Source organism: Colletes latitarsis, chromosome 8, assembly GCF_051014445.1.
Source record: "Colletes latitarsis isolate SP2378_abdomen chromosome 8, iyColLati1, whole genome shotgun sequence".
NCBI classification, from domain to species: domain Eukaryota; kingdom Metazoa; phylum Arthropoda; class Insecta; order Hymenoptera; family Colletidae; genus Colletes; species Colletes latitarsis.
Window position 1 is genome coordinate 16,847,598 of NC_135141.1, and position 22,421 is coordinate 16,870,018.

The 22,421-nt window shown below is 45.3% G+C and overlaps 1 protein-coding gene across 11 annotated transcripts in view; it reads left to right on the top strand.

The window, feature by feature from the left end:
* Positions 1-21,818, top strand: part of Eph (Eph receptor tyrosine kinase) — a 195,264-nt gene extending 173,446 nt beyond the window's left edge. The window contains exons 4-17 of one of the 11 annotated variants that reach the window (XM_076772060.1): positions 3,496-3,781; positions 3,892-4,428; positions 4,502-4,662; positions 4,739-5,003; positions 5,073-5,261; positions 5,337-5,448; positions 5,558-5,628; positions 6,201-6,218; positions 6,878-6,943; positions 8,080-8,256; positions 8,343-8,812; positions 8,935-9,272; positions 13,573-13,647; positions 16,186-21,818. In XM_076772060.1, coding sequence (XP_076628175.1) covers positions 3,496-3,781; positions 3,892-4,428; positions 4,502-4,662; positions 4,739-5,003; positions 5,073-5,261; positions 5,337-5,448; positions 5,558-5,628; positions 6,201-6,218; positions 6,878-6,943; positions 8,080-8,256; positions 8,343-8,812; positions 8,935-9,272; positions 13,573-13,647; positions 16,186-16,450 — 3,030 coding nt within the window. In that variant the 3' untranslated portion in view covers positions 16,451-21,818. Of the gene's footprint in view, positions 1-3,495; positions 3,782-3,891; positions 4,429-4,501; positions 4,663-4,738; positions 5,004-5,072; positions 5,262-5,336; positions 5,449-5,557; positions 5,629-6,200; positions 6,219-6,877; positions 6,944-8,079; positions 8,257-8,342; positions 8,813-8,934; positions 9,273-11,346; positions 13,539-13,572; positions 13,648-16,185 lie in introns of those variants that run through there. The other 10 variants (XM_076772062.1, XM_076772066.1, XM_076772065.1 and 7 more) reach the window with 10 other exon arrangements.
* Positions 21,819-22,421: the final 603 nt, after the last annotated feature.

Sequence of the window (22,421 nt, forward strand, 5' to 3'; positions counted from 1 at the left end):
TCGGAGTAACAAACTCCCCAAGTGGAACTAAAGAGTCTTTCCTATTATCTGCTAACTAGAATTTGACATCAAATTTTGTTCGATTTTTTACATAAAAACATAAATCGTTCAACCGATCAGACTACATATTTTTCTCCGAAAATGAACGATAAGAAAAGAAATATTCAAAAATTCATTCTATGTATACTATAAAGAAAGTCATAAAGTTAAACGATATTGAAATAACGTTGTATGTAAAAAACTCTAAACGAAATTTTTAAAACTGCCTATTTAACCGATTGTGATAGGTTTAGTGTTAATTGTTATCGAATTACTATTTTTTAGACCCGTGACTGAGGAACTATCAAAAGTTTTATTATTATTATTACGATCGAATAATTCAATTTAACAAACAATGCTCTTTTTTACTAACTCGTACAGCTGGAACAGGCACCTAAATACAAAAAAATAACCAATACACATTACTCCTTCACCTTGTTAGAGTTTCCTTTTACATTTAGTCATTTTAAATTACTACTTTAATATAAATTTTATAACGCTCGTATGAAATTAAAATAAATATGCAATAAGCAAAACTGTACAAGGAGGAGACTCGTGAACAATATTACAAAAAGATTGGAATAGTATTAATGAAAGAAATTCCAAAAAATAATTGTAAATAGAGTTCTACCCTTAATTTGTACGATTATCGTAAAACAAATATTTTGAATTGTTAGCTAACACTTTGGTAAATTCATGACATACAATACGAGTTACCTTTCCTTTATAGCGAAACGAATAACTAAGTTTCATTTTATAATTTTCATCGCTTCACAGTGTTAATTTGCTAATATTCTACTTTCGTCAAGTGCCCGGTGATTTATAGAGGAAAATGTATATTATCAACATCTTCCGACAAAAATTAAAGTCATCAAACTACAAAAAATCGTAGACAAGCTTCTGAAAGTATAAAAACATGAATGCCAACGCTATTAGAGAGTCGATAAATAAAATTTCTCGCAGGGTGTTACGCGAAAGGTGTGAAAAATAAAATAAAACTAGCAGAGGAATAAGAAAGAATTACCTTCGGTAATATTCAACGATGAAAGCTGTGGCTCTTGAAAGAGTTAAAGGTTCGTAAAGGGTGACTCGTGGGAGGGAAAGGAGAATGAGTTATAGTAATAAGAGGAACTGTCGGAGAAAGAACCGTGGTATTTGGATGTACGATAAATGGGAAAAGATAGGTCGTTGTCGCGTCTGGTGAAAAAGAATTCATCGCGACGATGATCGTGTTTTGTAAGGAAAAGCTCGGGTAAATAAGAAGGCGTTGCTGTAGAGTGGATTTTGTGTATCAAAGACAAAGTGTGTATCTTTGTCTCGCATTTAACTAACCGGATTGCTCAAGGAGTTCTTTGCGCTAGTCGTATACGAGTATAAGATTTTAAATTGTTAAATTTAATTAACCAAAAATAGTATAGAAACACAGAAATGATCAGAAGCAAAGCAAAAGGGAGCTTCTGGCGTATGAAAGCAGTTTATCGCGGGTTAATTTAAAAGCTAGGAACATAGGACTTTTCACTTTGTGCAATCAAGATATATTATAGAACTTGTTATTTTGTGCACGCAATGAAACGCTTAAATTTTATTTAAGAAATTGTAATAATTGAAAGCTTTGTCATCCATACGTGGGTGAGAAAACTTTTCACTTTTTATAAATTTGCATACGACTAATAAATTTTAGCGTGAGATTTTGTGCGATTTTGGTCTAGTAGTCAGCGTGTTAATTACTTGCTAAACTTTTAAAAAATGAATTCACTGTCCGGTAATAGGGGTGGTCACGATAATTGGGTCTCTCGCCAATAAAGTCTGCACCTACTCGAATCAATTCCTACGGCTATATCCTTCGGCCTCTGTCGCAACTTTTTTCCCCGTTCCTTTTTCTTTTTCGCTACTAATGAGTAATTTCACGGGTGGGAGGGGGTGGTCGTGCCGCTGGGAAATCCGGCTCGCCGAAAAATTGACGCGGCACGTTAAAAGAGGACGTCTCGGCGGGATCCAATTAAATTCCGCGGCGTTAACGACGCCGCGTACTCTGTCTTTTTTCGCTTCGCGGCAGCTCGGAAGGCTCCGGCGAAAGAATGAAGTAAAAGCGCGGCAAAAGAAACGAGGAAAGGGAAAGAGAGAGAGAGAGAGAGGACGAGGGAAAGAGAAACGAACGGGGGTGGAATTTACCGTGGTAACGCAATTTCCCAAGCGATAAAGCTCCGACGGAGGCGTCGAAATAACATCTCTAGAAGTTTCCTTCGTTCCTCTAATAGTCTTTACGCGCTACGATATTACCGCGAGTCTTCCGCGTCTCGGGATTCTGCGGCGACGGTGGATGACCGATTTCCTCGATTCGAGCGTAAATTGTGCAAACACCGATAATTAACGTCGCGCGATTTGCTCGGATTTTGTTCGATCGTCGACGAATCTTTCGTCCCTCCGCCTACCGAGACGGACGAACTCGTTTTTTTCTACGGGCCGCTCGTCATCTTTCCCCGTAATAATCTCTTTGTGCTACCGAGTAACCGTACGGCTGAATTTATTGCGGCCTCCCTGCCGGAAACACGTCCGCAAGAAAATTTTCTGGGCAAGAAGCCCGGTCTTCTCCATCTACCCGGTTTTTGTCCGTTCTTACCTACGTAGGTCCTTCCTCCGCGAGTATCGAAGCAGGAAGAGAATAGAGACGAGGATGAGAGAAGTCTGTCGACGAGCAGGAGGACGACGACGACGACGACGACGACGACGACGACGGGTCCTTCTTGCTCGGTCGGAACTTTTTGCGGTCTCTCTCGGGACGAGCCCAAGCTGAGGGGGGCAATAAAACTAATGGTAACGCGCGCCGGTAATTCCTTGCGGTCTGTTTGTCGCAAGTCGACGACCTGGCCACTCCGCCTCGTCATTTGCCGAGGGAGGATACCGCGTCCAACGTCGACGGACAAGTGATTCCTCGGATCGGACATGGACCACGACGCGGACCCTCTGTTTCTTTCACTCTCTCTCTCTCCGTCGTTGTCTAGCGATCGATCCGATAAAGATCGAAAAGCGTCTCTATCAGGTTGAACCCTCCCATCTTCTCGCCGAACGGCTAGCATCCTCTTTGTCGTCCGGCTCGGATTCTTTGGAAGCTCGAAATCCGGAGACGGTAATCCGTCTTGGTTGTTTCTGTAAATATCGTGAAAGGGGGATGGTTGAAATCAATAAAAAGACCTTGAAGCGCGGGGGCGTAAGAAGGGTCGGAGAAAAGCTGATTTCGTAGATGCTGACTCGGTGGAATCTCGCGTAATCCGAACGCAAACAGCCAGGACTCTTAGCAGAGTCCCGAAAGGGGATCCCTCGGCGGCGTCCCGCGTTATTTAAACTGCGTTTATCTTATCGCGTAGGTTAAGGAAAAATCGCGTGGCATTTCCCCGCGGTTAACGAGCCAAGGATCGCATGAAATTAAGATCGTCCCGTGTTCTCGGTTGATTGCAGTGGGTGGAAGAGTCGTTCACGAACTTCGACAAGGGCATCAATTGGCGGAGCTACGTTGTCTGCGACGTCGCGTACAGCGACGTGAACAATTGGCTGTGGACGCCGTTCATCGACAGGGGACCGGCGAACCGCGTGTATATAGAAATAAAATTCACGACCCGTGACTGCTCGTTGTTCCCCGGACACGCGCTCAGCTGCAAAGAAACTTTCAGTCTACTTTACTACGAGTTCGACGCGGCGACCAAGGAGCCGCCGCCATGGAAGACCGAGAGTTACAAGTTGATCGGTAAGCTTGCCAAAACTCGTACACTTTTCGACCTCGATAGAAACTTTTTCCAGCCAGAGGAGACACGCGTCGAGCGTAGTACGAGCAGAAATTACGCGTTTGCTTCGCAGGTCGCATCGCCGCTGGCGAAGGGAGGTTCAACACGAACACGGAAGTGATGATAAATACGGAGGTAAAGTCGATCCCGGTGACCAAGAGAGGCGTGTACTTTGCGTTCCGCGACCAGGGCGCTTGCATCTCCATCCTGGCTATCAAGGTCTACTACATCAGCTGTCCGGAGATATCCGTCAACTTTGCCCACTTTCCAGCGACGCCGACGGGCCGCGAGGTAGCGTTGATCGAGCAAACGATCGGGACTTGCGTCGAGAACGCCATGGTAATGGAGGAGCCCACCTTCCTCTGCAAAGGGGACGGAAAGTGGTATCTACCGAACGGCGGATGTCACTGCAAGCCAGGATACCAAGCTGACATCGAGAAGCAACAGTGCATCAAGTGCCAGAAGGGTAATTTCAAGCACGAGGCTGGTCCGCACAGCTGCGAGCCCTGCCCGGCGTACAGCAAGTCCCCCGATTACGCCTTCTCGGAGTGTCGATGCATCGCGGGTTATTACAGAGCGGAAAAGGACCCCAAGAAGATGCCCTGTACACGTGAGTGGTCTCGTCTTTCGTCTGCTTCGCTATCGTCGAAACGAAATGTACGTTTAATTGTTTGCCGTTGCAGAACCGCCTTCGGCGCCACAAAATTTAACGGTCAACTTCGTGGACCAGTCCACCGTGATGCTGTCTTGGAACGCGCCGCACATGCTGGGTGGCAGAACGGACACGACCTACAGGGTGGTCTGCGATGCCTGTAGCATGGGCGTCAAATACATTCCCAACGCCGTAAGTAACACTCTCTTCTCTCCCGAAAACTCTGTCGGACCAAGACTCTATCTCGTCCGGTTGTTGCGTCAAACAGGACATCTTCAACGACACCAAGATCACGATAACGGGCCTAAACGCGGTGACGACCTATCGATTCCAAGTGTTTGCCGAAAACGGCGTATCCTCGCTGGCCGGAAAATCCGAGTACGTGGACATCACGGTCACCACCGAGGCCAGCGTGCCCAGTTTGGTCAACAACGTCAGGATCACCAGCGTTAAGAGTTCCGAGCTGAGCATCAGTTGGGACGCCCCTGTAACCGAGATCGGTGGAGACAGCGATCTGGTCGAGAGATACGAAGGTGAGAGACTCGTGCTCGCGTCGCCGGGTATCCTCCACCCACGCGATACTAACGAGAGATTATTTTCAGTGAGGTGCTATCCGCGCTACGACGACGCTACCAATGCCACCGTTATCCAGACCACCGAGCTCTCGGCGACGTTCAAGGGTTTAAAACCATCCACCGACTACGCGATACAAGTACGGGCAAAGACTACGCGCGGTTGGGGCGAATACACTCCGGTGGTGTTCAAAAAGACGCCTCACGCAATGGGTCTAGGTGGCTATCGACGTCGATTCGCGCGATCGAGGTGTATATATTTCGGTGCGTTGAACGTGTACGTTTTCGTTACAGACTACGTTGGAGAGGACGACAACATGCAAGTGAGAATCATAGCCGGGGCTATCGTGGCCGTGGTCGTTCTCCTGGTGATCATCATCATCATGACCGTTCTGATCCTCAGAAGGTAAACGAATTGCTCTCCAAGTTGAAAGAATTGCGCGCGAATTAAACCGCGACCGACTGATTTTTATTTCTTTTTTCTCTATTGATGTGATGCGATCATTTCGATGCAGCAGGGCCTCGGACGAGTGTAACAAGAAACAGCCGAGCGACTGCGATACCCTGGAATACAGGAACGGCGAAGGTACGTTTGTCCGATGCCAACAGGCTTGATTCTCTTTTCTTTAGAAATTTATTATCGCTACTACCCCCCTGTCACTTTCATAGTTGTCTCACTACGCCCTCGTCGTGTCTTGTGACTAATATTTTTGGACCACCAAACCCCGTTAGACCCAGCAAGTATCGACCCCAGTCACCCCCCCCCCCCCTTTTCTCTCTCATGTATACAGTAGCCCACGATAATGTCTTGTCGCTGAACACCCACTACTTTAAAGGTTTCTCTCTTCGACGAAAGAAAGATTACTGAAAAGTGGTTCGAGTTTAAAGAAAAATGAAACAAAACGAAGAGAAATGCGAAAAGAAAGTTGTCGAAGTCTAAACGACTTGGCCAGGAACTAGAAACCGATGAGAGACGATCGCTTTACGAGCAAAATTCATTCACCGATCCGGCCCGCAGCCGAAGTACCATTATTCTAACCGTATTCTTTCGATTCTTTCTTTTCATGTGCGATTCCCCTAATCTATCGAACCTGCCTCCATGAACAAATCCATGAAAAAACCCACTGAAACAATGTACACAATCGCCTGCTACTACAGGACTAGTTGTGACCTACAGTAAGTCTTCTCCAACACCTCAAGTTTTATTTTCTAGGAACTCGGTTTTGCGTAGATTATTTCATGCACCCCCTTGTACATGCATCTTTTTCAACGCGTTCCAGATTTTCAAAGCGCGGGCACGCACACGGCTTTTCCATTTGCCGCGGCCGTCCATCAAACGGACGCTCGTTTCTGTTATTCCCGCGCGGGAAAAGCAAACGTACTCGAGAGATGTGCGTGCTCGTGCTTCGTGCTTGCCTACGTCGTCTGTGTCTCTACCGTTATGCATGCGTATTTGTTGTTAGTGTGTTGTCGTTGGCACTGCACTCGTTTGATTTTCCATGCGTCATTCTGTATTTTTTTTTCTTTTTTTTTCTTTTTTTTTCTTTTTTTTTCTTTTTTTTTTTTTTTTTTTTTGCGTAATTTTTATCCATACACGAAAGACGAAGACGAAAACCGCGAACAAGATCGAGGAAACCATCGCGTTTACCTCGATCTTACAGAGCGTCTGGTTGTCCGTCATCGTGCGCCCGATAGTTTCTACTGTTTTTTTTATCCATATTTTCCAATTCGCCACGGCAGTTCGCTTCGCGTCATTCAATTCATCATCGAACACCCACCGCTTCTTTTTGTTTGCTGTTTGTCAATTAGTGTGTTGGTTGTTGTGTTGTTCACAGTGCACTGCAAAATGGACAGTTCACCGATTGTGACAACCCACACCAACAACAAGAGCAAGTCCTCGCGTAAGTCCTCAGTCAGTCCCAAGTAAAGAAATAAAAGTTAAAAAGAACACGTTCAAAATTGCCAATAGGTACCGCGCCGACACTCACGAAACTCTTTCTCTCTTTCTTTCTCTCTCTCTCTATCTCTCTATCTCTCTTTTGACGAACAGAAAACAACATCCGTACACTCGTTGGAACTCAGACACGCCAAAACACGCTGTTAGAACCCTTTTCTTAGTTTTCGTTCGTACCACGATCTGCTCTTTTTTCTCTCTATCCGTTTTGACCGTCTTAGATGTTTACGTAGACGAGAAGCACGAAAGAAAGCATGCCCGAATCCTATTTTTCTGTCTTTGTTGTTTGCATCGTGTTCTCGTGTCTCTTGCATCGTTCTCTTTTTCAGCCAGTCACCGATCTTTCCGACGATCGTTGTCCGTACAAATTCAGTGCGTTGACGCGCGGGAAATGCTGGATGTTTCGGTGGAACTCGAATTAATCGAGCTCACGCAGAGTGACGAGCGGTCGCAGATGCATTCGCGGACACGTGAATTAACAGACGACCAAGTAATTCGATTCGACCGGAGCATCCTCTCTGCACCCCGTGCACAGTACGACTAACGTCATTCAATCCGATGCATCGTTAATCGAGATCGTTTGGCGTATTAGGCATGCGAGAATTTCTACGCTGGCATGAAAATTCATTATGCGCGGCATTTCGTTTTATTTGTTTTTTTTTCCCCTATTTTCTGTTTTTTTTTTCTTTTTTGTTTTTCTTTTTAAATATAGCAAAGTTAGATAATTCTTTTCGTTGCGTCGATCTTTAAACGATCTAGGTACGATAGAATAATGAATAATATATTCGCGACAAAGAGAATTTCTCTCGAAATAAAAATCCGAGACAAGGTTAGAGAGTTTTGAAACAGAGATTTTCAGAAAAATAAGCTTTGGTAAATAGTGTTGTTTTTTTTCTGTAAATTAAACTTGACCGTAACCGAGTCTCGTTTACAAGAGGAAGGGTGTGTGAGTGTTTTCACGGGATGAAACGGTTTGTCAGGCACGGAGCGAGTGGTTGCGCTCTCGCGGTCCGAGATTCCGTAAAAATTTAACACACCGGCCCTCGTGTTAATATAATGAACTCTGTTTTGGTGACGTTGCAGTGACCACGCCGCTGTTCACACCTGCAGTGGGGGTTGCCGCCGCAGGTGCAGGAGGCACTGGTGGTGCAGGTGCGAGGAGTTACGTCGATCCTCACACCTACGAGGACCCGAATCAAGCCGTAAGGGAGTTTGCTCGCGAGATCGACGCGGGATACATCACGATAGAAGCCATCATAGGTATAGGATCTTTCGTCGTATGAAACCGATCTCGTTCGATCTGACCGATTAACACTATCGCGATGGTTGTTGCGTTCCGTCGACAGGTGGCGGGGAATTCGGCGACGTTTGTCGGGGAAAGTTGAAGCTGCCGCCCGACGGTCGAACGGAGATCGACGTGGCCATAAAAACTTTGAAACCAGGCTCCGCGGACAAGGCTCGCAACGACTTCCTGACCGAGGCCTCGATCATGGGTCAGTTCGAACACCCGAACGTGATATTCCTGCAGGGGGTCGTGACCAAGAGCAACCCGGTGATGATCATTACGGAGTTTATGGAGAACGGTAGCCTGGACACTTTCCTTCGCGCGAACGACGGCAAGTTCCAAGTACTCCAGCTGGTCGGGATGCTCCGTGGTATCGCGAGCGGTATGCAGTATCTTGCCGAGATGAATTACGTGCACCGGGACCTCGCGGCGAGGAACGTGCTCGTGAACGCCGCCCTGGTGTGCAAGATCGCCGACTTTGGGCTCAGCAGGGAGATCGAAAGCGCCACGGAAGGAGCGTACACGACCAGGGTGAGTAAGAGACTCGGAGTCGGTTCTCTGTGCATTTCTCCAGTTTTCTCTCGCGATCTGGTTACTCGAACCAAAGGCTTTCAACAATCGAATCTTGAAAGACTGTTTACTCCGGCAAAAAGGGTGGAAAGATCCCGGTGCGATGGACAGCTCCGGAAGCGATAGCGTTCCGGAAGTTCACCAGCGCCTCGGACGTGTGGAGCATGGGCATCGTCTGTTGGGAGGTGATGTCCTACGGCGAGAGGCCCTACTGGAATTGGTCTAATCAGGACGTGATCAAGTCGATCGAGAAAGGATACAGGCTTCCAGCGCCGATGGATTGTCCGGAGGCAATTTATCAGCTCATGCTCGACTGTTGGCAAAAGGAACGGACCCATCGTCCCACCTTTGCCAATCTCACCCAGACGTTGGACAAGCTCATACGAAGCCCGGAAACGCTGAGGAAAATTGCCCAGAACAGGTAAACGTCTCCATCCTTATTCGCTCTGAGAATCTATTCGCGGCTCGCGACTCTGTCTTTCGCGCGCTAACACGCGTTCGCGATTATATCGTTGCGCATACTTTCATTTATCGAGATTTACTCGCAGCAGAGAAGCGCTACGTGGGAAAGTTTCCGTTACCGGCTGACGTAGTAACAAACAGTGCAAACCTACGATGTCGTTGCCTTCATCGCGCGAACGATTCGATGGACGTGGATCACGAAGAAAACAGAGAAAGATTGTCGCGTAATATTTTTTAAACTGATTCGTAACGATCCTGATCGCCACACACCACCGAATCGTTCGTTGATCATCTCTTAACACGAATCATGCCGCATGTCACGCGAATCACACTTCGTGTCCATAAATTAATTTCTCTCGACAGCCAAAGGTTTTTTCCGTTCTCTTGCTGAATACTAAGAAGCTCACACGCTCTGCGCTCTCCACGTACGCTGTTAGACTGGGCTTTGATATTGTTGTTGCTCGTTCGTAAATAGGACGTCACGCATATAAACGACGAATCTGTCGACCGTCCAGGGACAATACGATCACGAGATGTGTGTGTGCGACTACCCGACAGAGAGAGATTTCCGTGTGCACGTCTTATGCTCGAGGCGTCGTGAAAATACCTCGACCTGATTGGCATTACTGGAACCGGGCATATAATATAGAAATATGATACTGGACCGATTTTAATTCGCACCTTTTTAACATTTTTTTTTTTTTTTATCCGAAGCTGATTGCCTTTCTGGACACTGTTTTATATTATTTCCTATTTTCTTTATTTATTCTTTTTTTTTTGTCATCTATCGTTACGTTTCCCGCAGCTCAAAGTCGTCAAAATTGATTTGTACATCGCCTCCGCTTCCTCGCTTCTCGTTCTCTTTGAAATTCAAACGACGCAAGACTATAAACGAAACGCGAGCGACGAGCAGAAGATCCGCTTGTGCGAAAAAATTTCTGTTGGATTTTTCTTGTTTGCAGCACATATTTTCGATGAATCTCGACGGAGTACGTAATCCGGTTATGAGCGGGACGCCTCCTCCGACGCGACGCGAGAAATGGTCGCTCGAAAGTTGTGCAACGGTAACAAGTGGCTTTGCGCGCGTAATTCTGCGCTTTGAACGGCTTAACTTCCTTTGGAACGCGCAAAAAAAGATCTGCTATACCTATCCTTCCGTCTCTGTTTCCGTCTACTTGCTGGGAGGAAAATTAATTTATGGACGAAAGTCTCTGGCGCGATCGTTCCCGTGGGATAATTTTTCCGTTCGCGTTTCAAGAGAACGACGAAAAAATAAATGCGCATCGTACTGCGGTGGCTTTCAGAGAGCTTTTATCGCTTTAGCGCTTATCGTTTCTGTAATCCTGAAACCCCCTACCATTCAAACCTCCCGTCCATCCGTCCATCCTCGTACCTCCACTTATTTCTGCCGCGAACAACAGAAAAAAAGGCGAACAAAGGCCGAGATCAAACGATACTCGAGAGTCGGGACGTCTCGTTCCACTTTATCGCCGGCCGATCGTTAATAAAGAATACGAGAAAGACATCTGTGTTACGAGCAACGACGAACCAAGGATAAAAAAAAAGAAATCTAGACCGGATTTTTCTGGCGATCTCGAGAAAAACGATCGTAACGGGATCACTCGGCTCGAAACGAATCGATCGGTCGCGGAGCCAATCGATTATCGTTGGATTTCAGACAGGCCGCTGCGACGCCATCGCCGCCGCCGACGACGACCGGTGAAAGCGTTTTCGGCGAAACGGAGCGAGTGGCAATCGGCCGCGTTTCTTCCTCTTCCTGTTCTCAGGATCGATCCACGAACGAACGACATCGTCCGATGGATCGATCGACCGACGTTTCCCCGGTTCCCGAGTAAAAAAGTTTCAGTTCCTCCCACCGACGACGTCCTTTTTTTTCTGGGCTAATTCTTTGTGGTTTTGGTTTTGTGGTGTCTTTGGTACCCGACTACGAACTGCAACCGAACGCAACTGCGACAACTACCATCTACCACCAATCTACAACTCTCCAACAACAACTACAACAACAACAACAGCGTGAGGCCACCTGCACACAATCCATACTATGTCACAAGCCACGCGGCTGCCGCACAGGCCGCGGCAGCGGCCGCTGCGATTCCAGCCGCGGCCACGGGCCAGTTCGTAGACGTAGTCGGCCATCAGGCCCATCAAGCCCAGTCGACGATTGCCGTTCCAGTAATGCCACCAGGAGCCGGCCGTAGCTTACACTATCACACACACGCAGCGACACACGCATTGCCACAGCAACCACCGCTTACTTACCCTAACTGGGTCCCGTTCACGCATTTCGGTTAAAATCATCGGTCTTTGTTTCCGTTATCGAGAGCTTTTTGCTTATTCTTCTTCTTTTTCTTGGGTAGTTGAGCGAGGAAAAGTCGAAAGTCCGAGGGATCTTTCGTCAAATGGTTCGAAAGGTAGCCTTGTCTTCTCAACTTCTCCTCGCGGTGTATTGGTCCAAGGCCAAAGCCGGCCGATCGCTGGATTCCAAATCCGTAAAGTGACGAAAGAGTCAGCGCGGACGACGACTCGTTCGTTCTTATCGTAATAACCAAGACCATGCCGGCTGTCATTTTCCCACGAGCCGTGGTTCGACTTAGCTATGTCCCCGGTCTGTCGACGGACTGGATCAACAGGTTCGAACGAATCATCGTCTTTTTCGGTCCGTCGACGTTCGCCAAAGAAATACTCGCACGGCTTTGGTCCGATACCGGAGAGTATCGATGAAATTTCCGCAAGGACGCTTTCCTTTCGGACGGAGGATCACAACGTTAGTCGTGTTTCTTTAGAGAATCGCGCGTTAGGTAAAATTCGTAGATGATCTCAGTCGAGATTCCGTTTGAAAGCGTGTATTATTAGGTGTGCGTAAAATGGTAGCGGACTAGCCGTCGTAGAGGAAGGATTTTTCTCCATTTCCCGATTATTATCGATTCGCTAGATCGAGATCGAACGAATCCACGTACACGTATAAAAATTATAGTATATACATATATATATATATTACTTATCGGAAAGAGCGGAGTAATGTTTTTTATCGCCATGTTCGAGCGAGCGCCAAGCGCGGTAGATTTTATCGGTTTTAGCTGCCACGTGGAAACCGTGTAGAGAATATTTATGGTTCTAGTTGGCGAGATTTAAATGGAAAATTTTAAGAGAGCAGTTTTTTCGTAGATGTAACGAGAATTTATAGAGGACGAATCGAACCAACGAATAGCAATATAGGAGAGGACTCGAGCTCGAGGCTCGGGACAAGAGAGGATTTTATCCACGAGACGTGTTGTACGTGGGAATGCAGTCATAGTCTTTCAGATGTTTTTCTAATTCTTGGTATACATATATCGTAATATATATATATATATACATATAGATATACATCTCGCACGAGTATACGTAAATATTATTATTATTATTATTATTATTATTATTATTACTTTTATTATTATGATTATTATTATCGAAAAGCGGATATATATAGTATTTATTGACATCATCGACTTTACGGCGAACAAAACTGCAAAGACTTATTAGCATTTAATCGCGCGAGAGCGACCGTTCGAGACCAGATTAGAATAGTATTTTTCTACTTGAACCCAAGAGAAGTCGGAAAAACCATACAGAGAAACCGTGCACGATGCCCAGGCTGTGTTTCCACGCCGAGCAATCGATCGCGACGTTATATCGCGCATACTTACCTTTTAGGAAGAAAACTTCGGAAAGTCGATCGTAGGTAGTGGTTACGTATACGTTGCGCAACACCATTGTAGGAAAAATGATCGATCGAAGCAAACGGGGGAGAAGAAGGGGACTAGTTGACGGCGCTCTTTCGAAGCGACGGGGTTCTCGAACGATTTTCTTTTCCCGATCGAGCTGCGTCGCGACGATTAGGGGGAGGGAAACGAAAGAGAGAAAATCGAAACGGACAATCAGCTTAGACATCCACGTTTATATCGGCCGCGGAAATAAAATTGACTCTTAAGCGCGCTAATTATCTCGCATATTTGCGTAAACGAACGCGATGATACGAGCTTCGCTCGATCACACACGATCACACCCGCACAAACACACGCGCAACGTTCGCTCGGGAGAAATCGGTGGAAGGGAGCAATAAAAATTAGAGACGAGGTAAAGAAAAGAAAACATCTACCCACACACAGGCACGCAGGCATACATATACAATACAAGTACACAATCGCACACCAAAGTGTGTGACCTCCATCGCACTAACAAATGCTAACAATTGTCAGAATCAGGGAAAGGGGTGCTCCACCCCCACCCCCACCCGCCTCGTCGACATCCTCCAACGTGCATTTGAGGAAAAGGTAACAAAATCAAGAACAGCTTTCAGCCGACAAAAAGTAAACAAAGTACGAAATAAGCAAGGAGCAACGAGCCACCAGCGACGACACGCGGTTTCAGTGAAACGATCTCGACTCGCTCGAAAACGTAGCCCGCGTGCATATCCCTTCGCGTGGCTCGTCGTTCTCTTCGCTTCGTTGGATTCACCCACCGAGTATTGCTGCCTCGTAGACAGCATTTGCTCTGCTTGTACCCTCTTAGTTCGTATCGCACTGCTTGCTTCGTACGCACCATTATCCATTCACGTATTTATACGTAAAACGTCCAGCCAATCTCCGAACTCTGTGTGTGTGTACAACCGTCAACGTAATCACACCGGCATAGTACTCTCATTACCGCCATTAGCGACTCTCACTGTCATCACCATCGATCACACCATCACCAGCAACGATCCAGAAATGGCTCGACTTCCCGCGACCTCGCCTGTTTCACCTTCTTGGCCGCGGTTTAATCGCGTTCGCGCGACGTTTTGCTAAAGTTCCTCTTTCCGCTCGATACGCGAATCAGGCCAAGAATCCAGGCGCGCTCGTCGAAAGTTATCGCGCCCCGGTCCAAGTGTACATAATTATACATATTATCGACCCCCTCTTAGGCTAAGATCCGTTTTATACCCGTAAAACTCTATCGAGCAAATTATACCAACCGAGTAAATTCTCCCAAAAATTAGTAGCAGACTATCGATACTCGACTCACACTTATTCGACCCCTAACCAGCAACCCACTTAACTCCGAATTTCATTTCGGCTCGCAGAACGTCTTCTACGTCCGACGAATAACCAAATTTTTATACAGCCTGGACAAAGATTCGTGTCGCGTTACGACCATTCCTTGTGCAAAACGATCTTTTTATCTATAAAAAGAAATCAAATAAATACATTTTAAATATTTTGCGAACATTCACGATCGTTTACGTTATTGCTATTTTCGAATTATTTAGAATGAATTAAAGTAGACGTTACAAGATCGATACGAGTAGATGCAACCAACACGTCGTCGTCGAACTTTCGAAAGAAGCCTCGCGTAGAAAACTTTGTTCCACATTTTATGATTCAGAATCTCCCTTTTTCCGATCATACTATGAAGTTTGTTCACGCTGTATGAAGATGGATTAATTTTGTAAATATAATTAGAACGATACATAGTCGTACTAAATAATTTATGAATGTTTTCGATCATCTTCTCTGAAACGACAGTATTATTTAATAATGAAATAACATTTTTGATGTTTACCTTGATCTTTTTTCAAACTTACAACATATTACCTTAGTAAAAAAGGTTAGGTTAATAACATCATGTAGCTGCACCTTTATTTACAATTTCTTATTTTCACGCAATTCTAGTTTCTTAATGTTAACAAGTTGAATACAATAAAAACGTATTGTTATTAAACTTTATAACGTTATTTCATTACTAATTTGCACTTTTATTCCAAAGACGACCAAAAAAAAAAATCATGATTCATAAGTCGATCACTACTACTGTAAAAAAATATTATTTTATTTAGAAAAGGATTTGTTATAAAATTTCGGTAATCGTACAATTTAGTGACGTTTCCAATTTTTACTATTTGCCTCCAGTTTTGTCCAACAGAGCAGAGAACAGAGTTTTCTCATTATAAAACAAGAAATCAATCGGGGGCCTTTGAGAAACTACTAAACTTATTATTATTTTAATAAGAGAGCGGCAAATTTAAAAAATGTTCTCTTTCTCTAACGCTAATCCAAACTTACTCAGGAAACGTTGACCATAAAATGACATTTTAATTTAAAAGCCTTTAAAACCTGTGAATTAAAATAAAATAATTAAACTAATTAATAATAAATGAGAATTACCTTATAACCGTTTATTTTAGTTCGTGATTAAATATAGTTTGTCTTGAAGCTCCCCTGTTCGATTTTAAAGGACTGGAGTGAAATAATAGAAATAGAAAAAGTCGGTAAATGAGAAAATTACCAACTCGTAGTCCTGTCTACGCGCAAGTTACCGAGGAAGACTTTCCGCGATCGAAACACTTGGAGATACCTCCTTGTATCTTATGGATACCCCGTGTACATAAACGTACCTTGACATCCAACTCCTCTTCGTGCGAACCGATCTAAGGTAGCGTACGAGTACAAACAACCGCTTTGACGATCGAACCGAAAAGTCGTCGTCGAAGCGGTTGATCCCCTCCCGCTATAGAAGTACTTCGGTAATGATTAGAAGTATTCGAGTAATAACGTCCAGAGTGAACTTGAAGTCTTTACAACCCCCCCGGACGCGGAACAACGAGGGCGCTGAATTTTTCTCGAGAACGGGCACGCGGCGGAAGATCGAAAACCACGAGTAGCGCCTGCGTTGTTTCGCGCTGTCCTTAGATATCGACGACCTGTAGAACCTTGAACGAAACAACTCCAGGTCTTTGGTCTTTCGCATCTAGTCTTTGTTCCCCGCGCGTTGATCCCCGAAAGCACCGATCGGTGAGCTGTTCGAATGTCGTCTAACGTTTAATTCTGTCTCAGGGGCACCAATCCACTGGCGCCGGACGCGGTGGACTTGACACAGTTGACCTCGGTCGGCGAGTGGCTGGCCTCGATCAAGATGTCACGGTACGCGGACAGCTTCGAGAGGTCCGGGGTGACCAGCCTGGATGCAGCCGCCCGGGTGACCGTTCAGGAGCTGACGGCGCTCGGCGTGACGCTGGTGGGACACCAGAAGAAGATCATGAACAGCGTGACGGCGCTCCGAGCGCAGATGTCCGCGACGACGCAAGGCTTTCTCGTCTAACCGCGCGCCGGCCGGTCGGTGCGCTTCTCCGAAGAACCTTTTCACGCGGTAGCGATCCCGCGATCGACACAGGACTCGATGGCTCATCGGCCTGCCGGATCGTTCCTTCGCGGAGATCTCTCGCGCCGATCGCCAACCGGTCAAGGTTCTAGCGAGGAACGACGATCCTAGCGGCATCCTAGTCACGACGATAGGTCTCCTCGGACAGAAACTAACCTTAACCACGCCCCCGATGGTACCCGTGGCGAGTGATCGAGGATTTCGGGAACCGCAACAACCGACGACCGAATTTACACGGGACCCGGGACCCGGGACACCGCGCGAGGCTCGCGTCTACAATTACTCGCACGAACGGAAAATTAACGTTCAGAATCTTCCCCCTACCCTCGCGAACCCTGTGTGACGCAGAAATGGACCAACCGTTCCACGAGAATCTCACCGAACGATGATATGCCGCGACGGCCTAAAACCGAGTCGGCCGCGTCGACTTCGTCTTTCTCTTCCTAGATATCGCATCCCCGCGAGGGATTAATGAAACTGCCACCCGTATAATCATTTACACCTACGAAACTCTGCGCTGCTGCTCGAAGCGATCAACTGGTCATCCTCAAGCTGGGATTTTCTATCGGCGTCAGACGCAGCTCGTGGTTCTTTCAATGCGACAAGGTCGAGTTTAATCAAAATGGACGGTGATTTGAAAAATCATTCATCGAACGACGAGAAAATTCGTCTGAAATCTCACCGATAGGAAATTAAATACGTGCGTCTGACGCTCTTGGAAACTTCCGCCTGATGTCAGACTATCGAACGAAAGCGTGCTCACCGTCGAAACTGTCTAACGCACTGAATCTTTGCTCATCGAACGGGTACACATACACGTAGAGACACGCGGCACGTGTCCGTAGACTTTTCCTTTTTCGATCCGAGATATGTGTTCTACGACGACGCCACCGTTGTTTTACAACGTTCCCGATTACTTCTCCGCAGTGTGATTTGCATCAGACGGTGATCGAGTCGACCAACGACGAGTATCGAACCGCCTTCGAGGTACAGACCATTGTACGAACAAATAGACGGCCTAAAGAATTAATGACCGAGTACGCTTGGTCGCAGCTTTTCTCCCTGACGGATCGTGCGAGAAAGATTGCACCAAATCGTTCACGTACTTTATTTTCTTACAATTAACGTTTTCATTTAGCGCCGATATAGGAACAAATCGTTGACAGCGTTGTCCATCGAACGAACGAAACTTGTAGAATCGGACGAGCCTAAAAGTTTGACGCAAACTTTCTTGCACGCTCTTCGAATTAGGATAACGAATAGCAACGAAAGGAGAAACACCAAGGACCAAGTGTACGTTATTAGTTGCGAGCCTAACGCCGCGTTTTGTCGCGCCCGTACAACGAATATTTTCTAGCTCTTCGATGCGCCAACACGACACGTCCACGCGCGTATACACACGGGTAAATATCGTCGGTCCGGGACGCTTTTGCGATACCGGATGCAACACCCGGCCTAGACTTTTCGTACGGCGACGAAACGAGGCGAATACGAGACGTGGATACAACAATTTACTTGCCTTCGCGTTACCTATAAGAAATATATTGTACATGCGAAACCCCCACTTCCCCCTCCCCTCGTGTAGTAGGTACCTGTCGATTAAGCGGACAAAGAGACGCGAGATTAAAAAGAGGAAGGAACATGTGCCAATGATATGCGAAAACGAGAGAAAGCGTGCGTGAACGAGGGAAAAAATGGTTGCGTGATGGAAAGGAAGACCGTGCGAACGAATCGAGAAGGCACGATCCTCGAATCGTCTGAGAAATCCCTATAGATGTTTGTTGAGAGAGAGAGAGAGAGAGAGAGAAACGGAGATAGATTATATTGAAAAGAAACGAGACGTCCGGGAAAAGGTACCGAAAAATTCGCGTCGAACGCGTCCCTCGGTAACGTGAACATATCAAGGCGTATCTAAAGAGGGAAGAGAACGAATCGATAGCTGAAAAAAAAAGAAAACGAGAGACGATCCTTTTCCGGATGTTTCCGCGGTACACTGACACGCGAATTGTACAAGCGAGACGTATTAGCGATTGCCTGCCAACGAATAGTAGATTTTTCCTTTCGACGCAACGGTTGCTCGAACAGTTTCATCGCGAACGCGACGTCCATGTGTTCCAACGCGCGATCCATTCGCGACGATGTTGGATCGATGCTCGTTCGTCGCGATGGATGGCCCCCTGTATCTTGTTACGCGTTCGCTGATTTTAAAGACTGCTCCCCGGCCACTGGGACCCGAGATGCACTCGTGTCTAAATGACGTACGCTCGACGATCGATGTTCGACGAGCGGCTCGAACGCTTCCGAGCGTGTCCGGCGAGCCACGGGAAATTTTTTATTCTTAATTTAACGAATTACGCTGTAGAAATATAGTTGACGGGGTCGACGCCGCGATGGACGCGCGAGACAAGGCGGAGTCTTGGCCTCCGGCACCGGAAGAATGTCGAAAACTCGAGTTGATTTTATCCTCTTTCGATCCGTTTGCGGCGTCGGGTCTCTCGATTAAGAGATTCGTACTCGAGGTCGTTCCGTTTGCATTCGGATAATGCAAAGGAAATTGTCCTGGGGCGCTCGTGTTCGACGCGCAGCGAGAATCCGAGCGAGATGCCGCGCGACGATCGCGACACCTTAGAGTTCAAGGGAGAAAGAAAACCCGGAAAGCTACTGGAAAAACGGCGACGATTTAAGAAGCAATAAGCGAATACACGCAAATGCAGATTTTTATATAGAGAATGTTAACAAATTTCAGAAAGATATTAATTATCGATAGCGCTATCTTCCTAAATGTTCGTATTAAAAAGAAAAGTTAACGAGAGAGTAAGGTAAAGCGTGCAAGGGTGAGAAAGTCACGCGATTCGCGGACTTCCGGCCGGATGAGACCCAACGTGTTCTGCGGAATTCTGCGGCCGAACGATACCGAAACAATGACAAACGAATTCTGCGGGCTAACGAAAATTAACTGAATAATAAAAGAGAGACTCGCTCGGCCGGCAGACCACGATAGAAGAAACAAATGAAAGAAAAGGTTTTAAGAACTCTTTCAGCTGTAACTATTTGTGTCTAGCGACGAACCTGCGAGTGCGACCTCAAGTTTTGAGAATGTCGATAGTTTCAGCGGATTTAATATTTAGATTTCATAGATCTCTATCGATATTACACACGATCGTAGGCACGAAACGAGCAGATGATAATTAGTTAGAGCGTAAAGGATATCTTATTAGAGAGACCTTTTCGATTTTCACCTTTTTGTGTCTTTCGAGTATTCGAACCGCCTCGAGAAGGGGCTCTCTCCTTCTTTCCTCCTCCCCAGCCTCCTCCCACCGAGTAATCAACTCTGTTTTCTTCCGCTACTTTTTCGTTCCTGTCGACACATCCAGCAACGAGATTCCAAGACGAGACATCTTGAAACAACGAACTCGAAGTGTCTTAAAACGAGTTGCAATACCTTTACGATTGAAAGTCTTGATATTCTTAATGGTTAGTAGAGTAATAGGTACAAAGGTGAATAGAAACGCAAAATACTAGAGATACTTTGAACCGTCGTCCAAATGTAAACTGAAAATATCCGAATAAAGATATTGTAGGGAGAAAGAAAGAACTGTCCCAGTTTAACGGGAATAGTGGACAGAATCGAGTAATCTTTTCTTAATCGCCAGGTCATACGAAGACTGACTAAAACGTCTGACCTAACGCGACACGTAATTCCTTCCAAAGCTAATCTTTCTTTCTCTCATCGGTACTCGTATAAGATAAACGTAAACGAATTCAAAGCATCGAGCAGTGTCGTAAGGTTTTGCAAAAGAATCGAGAGCTTCAAGATAGTCGAGACTTTTATGAATTTCAAGCTTATATTTTCGTTTCGAGACATTTTCCAACCGATTAAAAATTTCAAATCCCACCGCTAGACACGCTGCTGCCGCTTCTATTTCTACAGGTGCCTGCCCAACACTTTCAAAGCTTTTGATCGTACTTCGTGTCGATGTATTTATGTTGTCTCTTTCCATTTACTCTCCCTCTCCCTCTCCCTCTCCCTATCTGATATAAGACGCGCAGAGGGCTTTTTCATTATCGATAGACGAGGATCCGAGAGAAGGACGAGCAATGGGAAAACTACAAGTGCATCCGATTGCGTAACATAAATCAAAATTCTCCTCGATTCTCACACGAATTAACTTTGATTGTTTCTCCGCCTCCATTTCCTCTACCTATACATACTTTCCCCCTTCTTATTCACAGCCGCCATCTTTTCCTTATTATTAGTTACGGCTTTTTTTCTTTTTTTTTTAAATAATCAATTACAAGAAAACGTAACGACGGGCAAACGATCAAGAAATCGTTGGAGAACCTCCCCAAACGCCATGCCACTCTGTATTTTTCTATGTTTTTTTTTTTTTTTTCTTAACACCTTCTTACTCGATTAACACTTTTTCTGTACTACTATTTATTAAAAGCAAAGAAATCCTTATTTATTGTTTAGAGATCTGACTAAATTAAATGAACGTTCTAATTGTCGTAGGTTTATCTATTTACCTTTGCTAGAATCGTGCGAAAGGGGACGAGAGAAAGATAACGAATATACGCAGTGATTCCCTTACCACGGAGTTTCCCCGAAAGAACTCTGCCGTTGTAAAACAAATAAATGAATAAGCGAGACGAAAGAAAAGAAAAACCGAAGCACACAGCATCATAGATACGATCGTCGAGTCTCTAAGCAGCTATATTATCGATTAGTTAAGCGTTTTCTTTTTGCTCTTTTTTTTAAGCGACCTACGTGCGCGCGTTGTTTAATTCTGTTCCATTTTTTTTTTTCTGATTATTGTACCCCTCTTGTCTTACCAGTCTGTTTACAGCGAACTTTGTCAATGTACCTGCTTCGAAAACGAAAAGCAAACAAAATGAAACGGAGAAAAAGTAAACGTAAAAACGTATATGAAAATTCGCGAGAAGACAAAGCACACAGGTACCGTCCCGTATATATTATAAATAGCTCACATCATAACTATCACGTACACGCATCATAATTTATGTATACTCGTCGAACTGAGTTTTCACAAGAATTGGTTCAGCGAATCGCCACCGTGTGTCCTCGATTCATTGTATAAAACTACGAACAAAAAAAAAAAAAAAAATGGAAAAAAAAGCAAAGCGACAAAGCGCAACAGATGCAATAAGAGAGTTAAATGTCGACAAATTTTGGAATGTGTCTAAAAACATTTTTCCTATGGTGTTGTCAAGACGATGTTGAATGTAAATAAGATATAATAAATAATATACCTTATACGATGTAAAAAAAAATTAGTTTTTTATATTCTTTTTGTCGCCTTCAACCACACACCCCTATTAAATAATATATCACCCATAGTACAGTCGTATGATTTTAACGTCAAGATATTTTTACGTTACTCAAATTCGTTATGAACCAAACGCAAGAAGGTATCGTTTGTAACTCTAAATGGAACTATACAATTAATGTATAATAAATTATTTGCAACTTCAACTAGACAAAGAAACGCGAATAATTCGTACTTCGCAACTCACATATGTATATGTATTTATACAGGGTGTTCGGCCACCCCTGGGAAAAATTTTAATGGGGGATTCTAGAGGCCAAAATAACACGAAAATCAACAATACCAATTTCTTGATGAAGGCTTTGTTAAACAGTTATTAACGTTTAAAGTTCCGACCGTACTGAATTTTTTTTTCAAACTACTTACGTACTATGCTTATGTGCGCCTACATCGTCATGTGCGTCGGAAAGTAAAAATGCGTGGGCAGTCAGCCGAGAATCTCGACTCGAGATTCCAAATCGTATGCCGGATTTCAGTTGTGCAAATGTAAGCCTTTCTCTCTCTCTTCCCACGAGGCGGACCGAAATTACTTCGGGCAGCTTCGGAATAATCGAGAAAGAGGG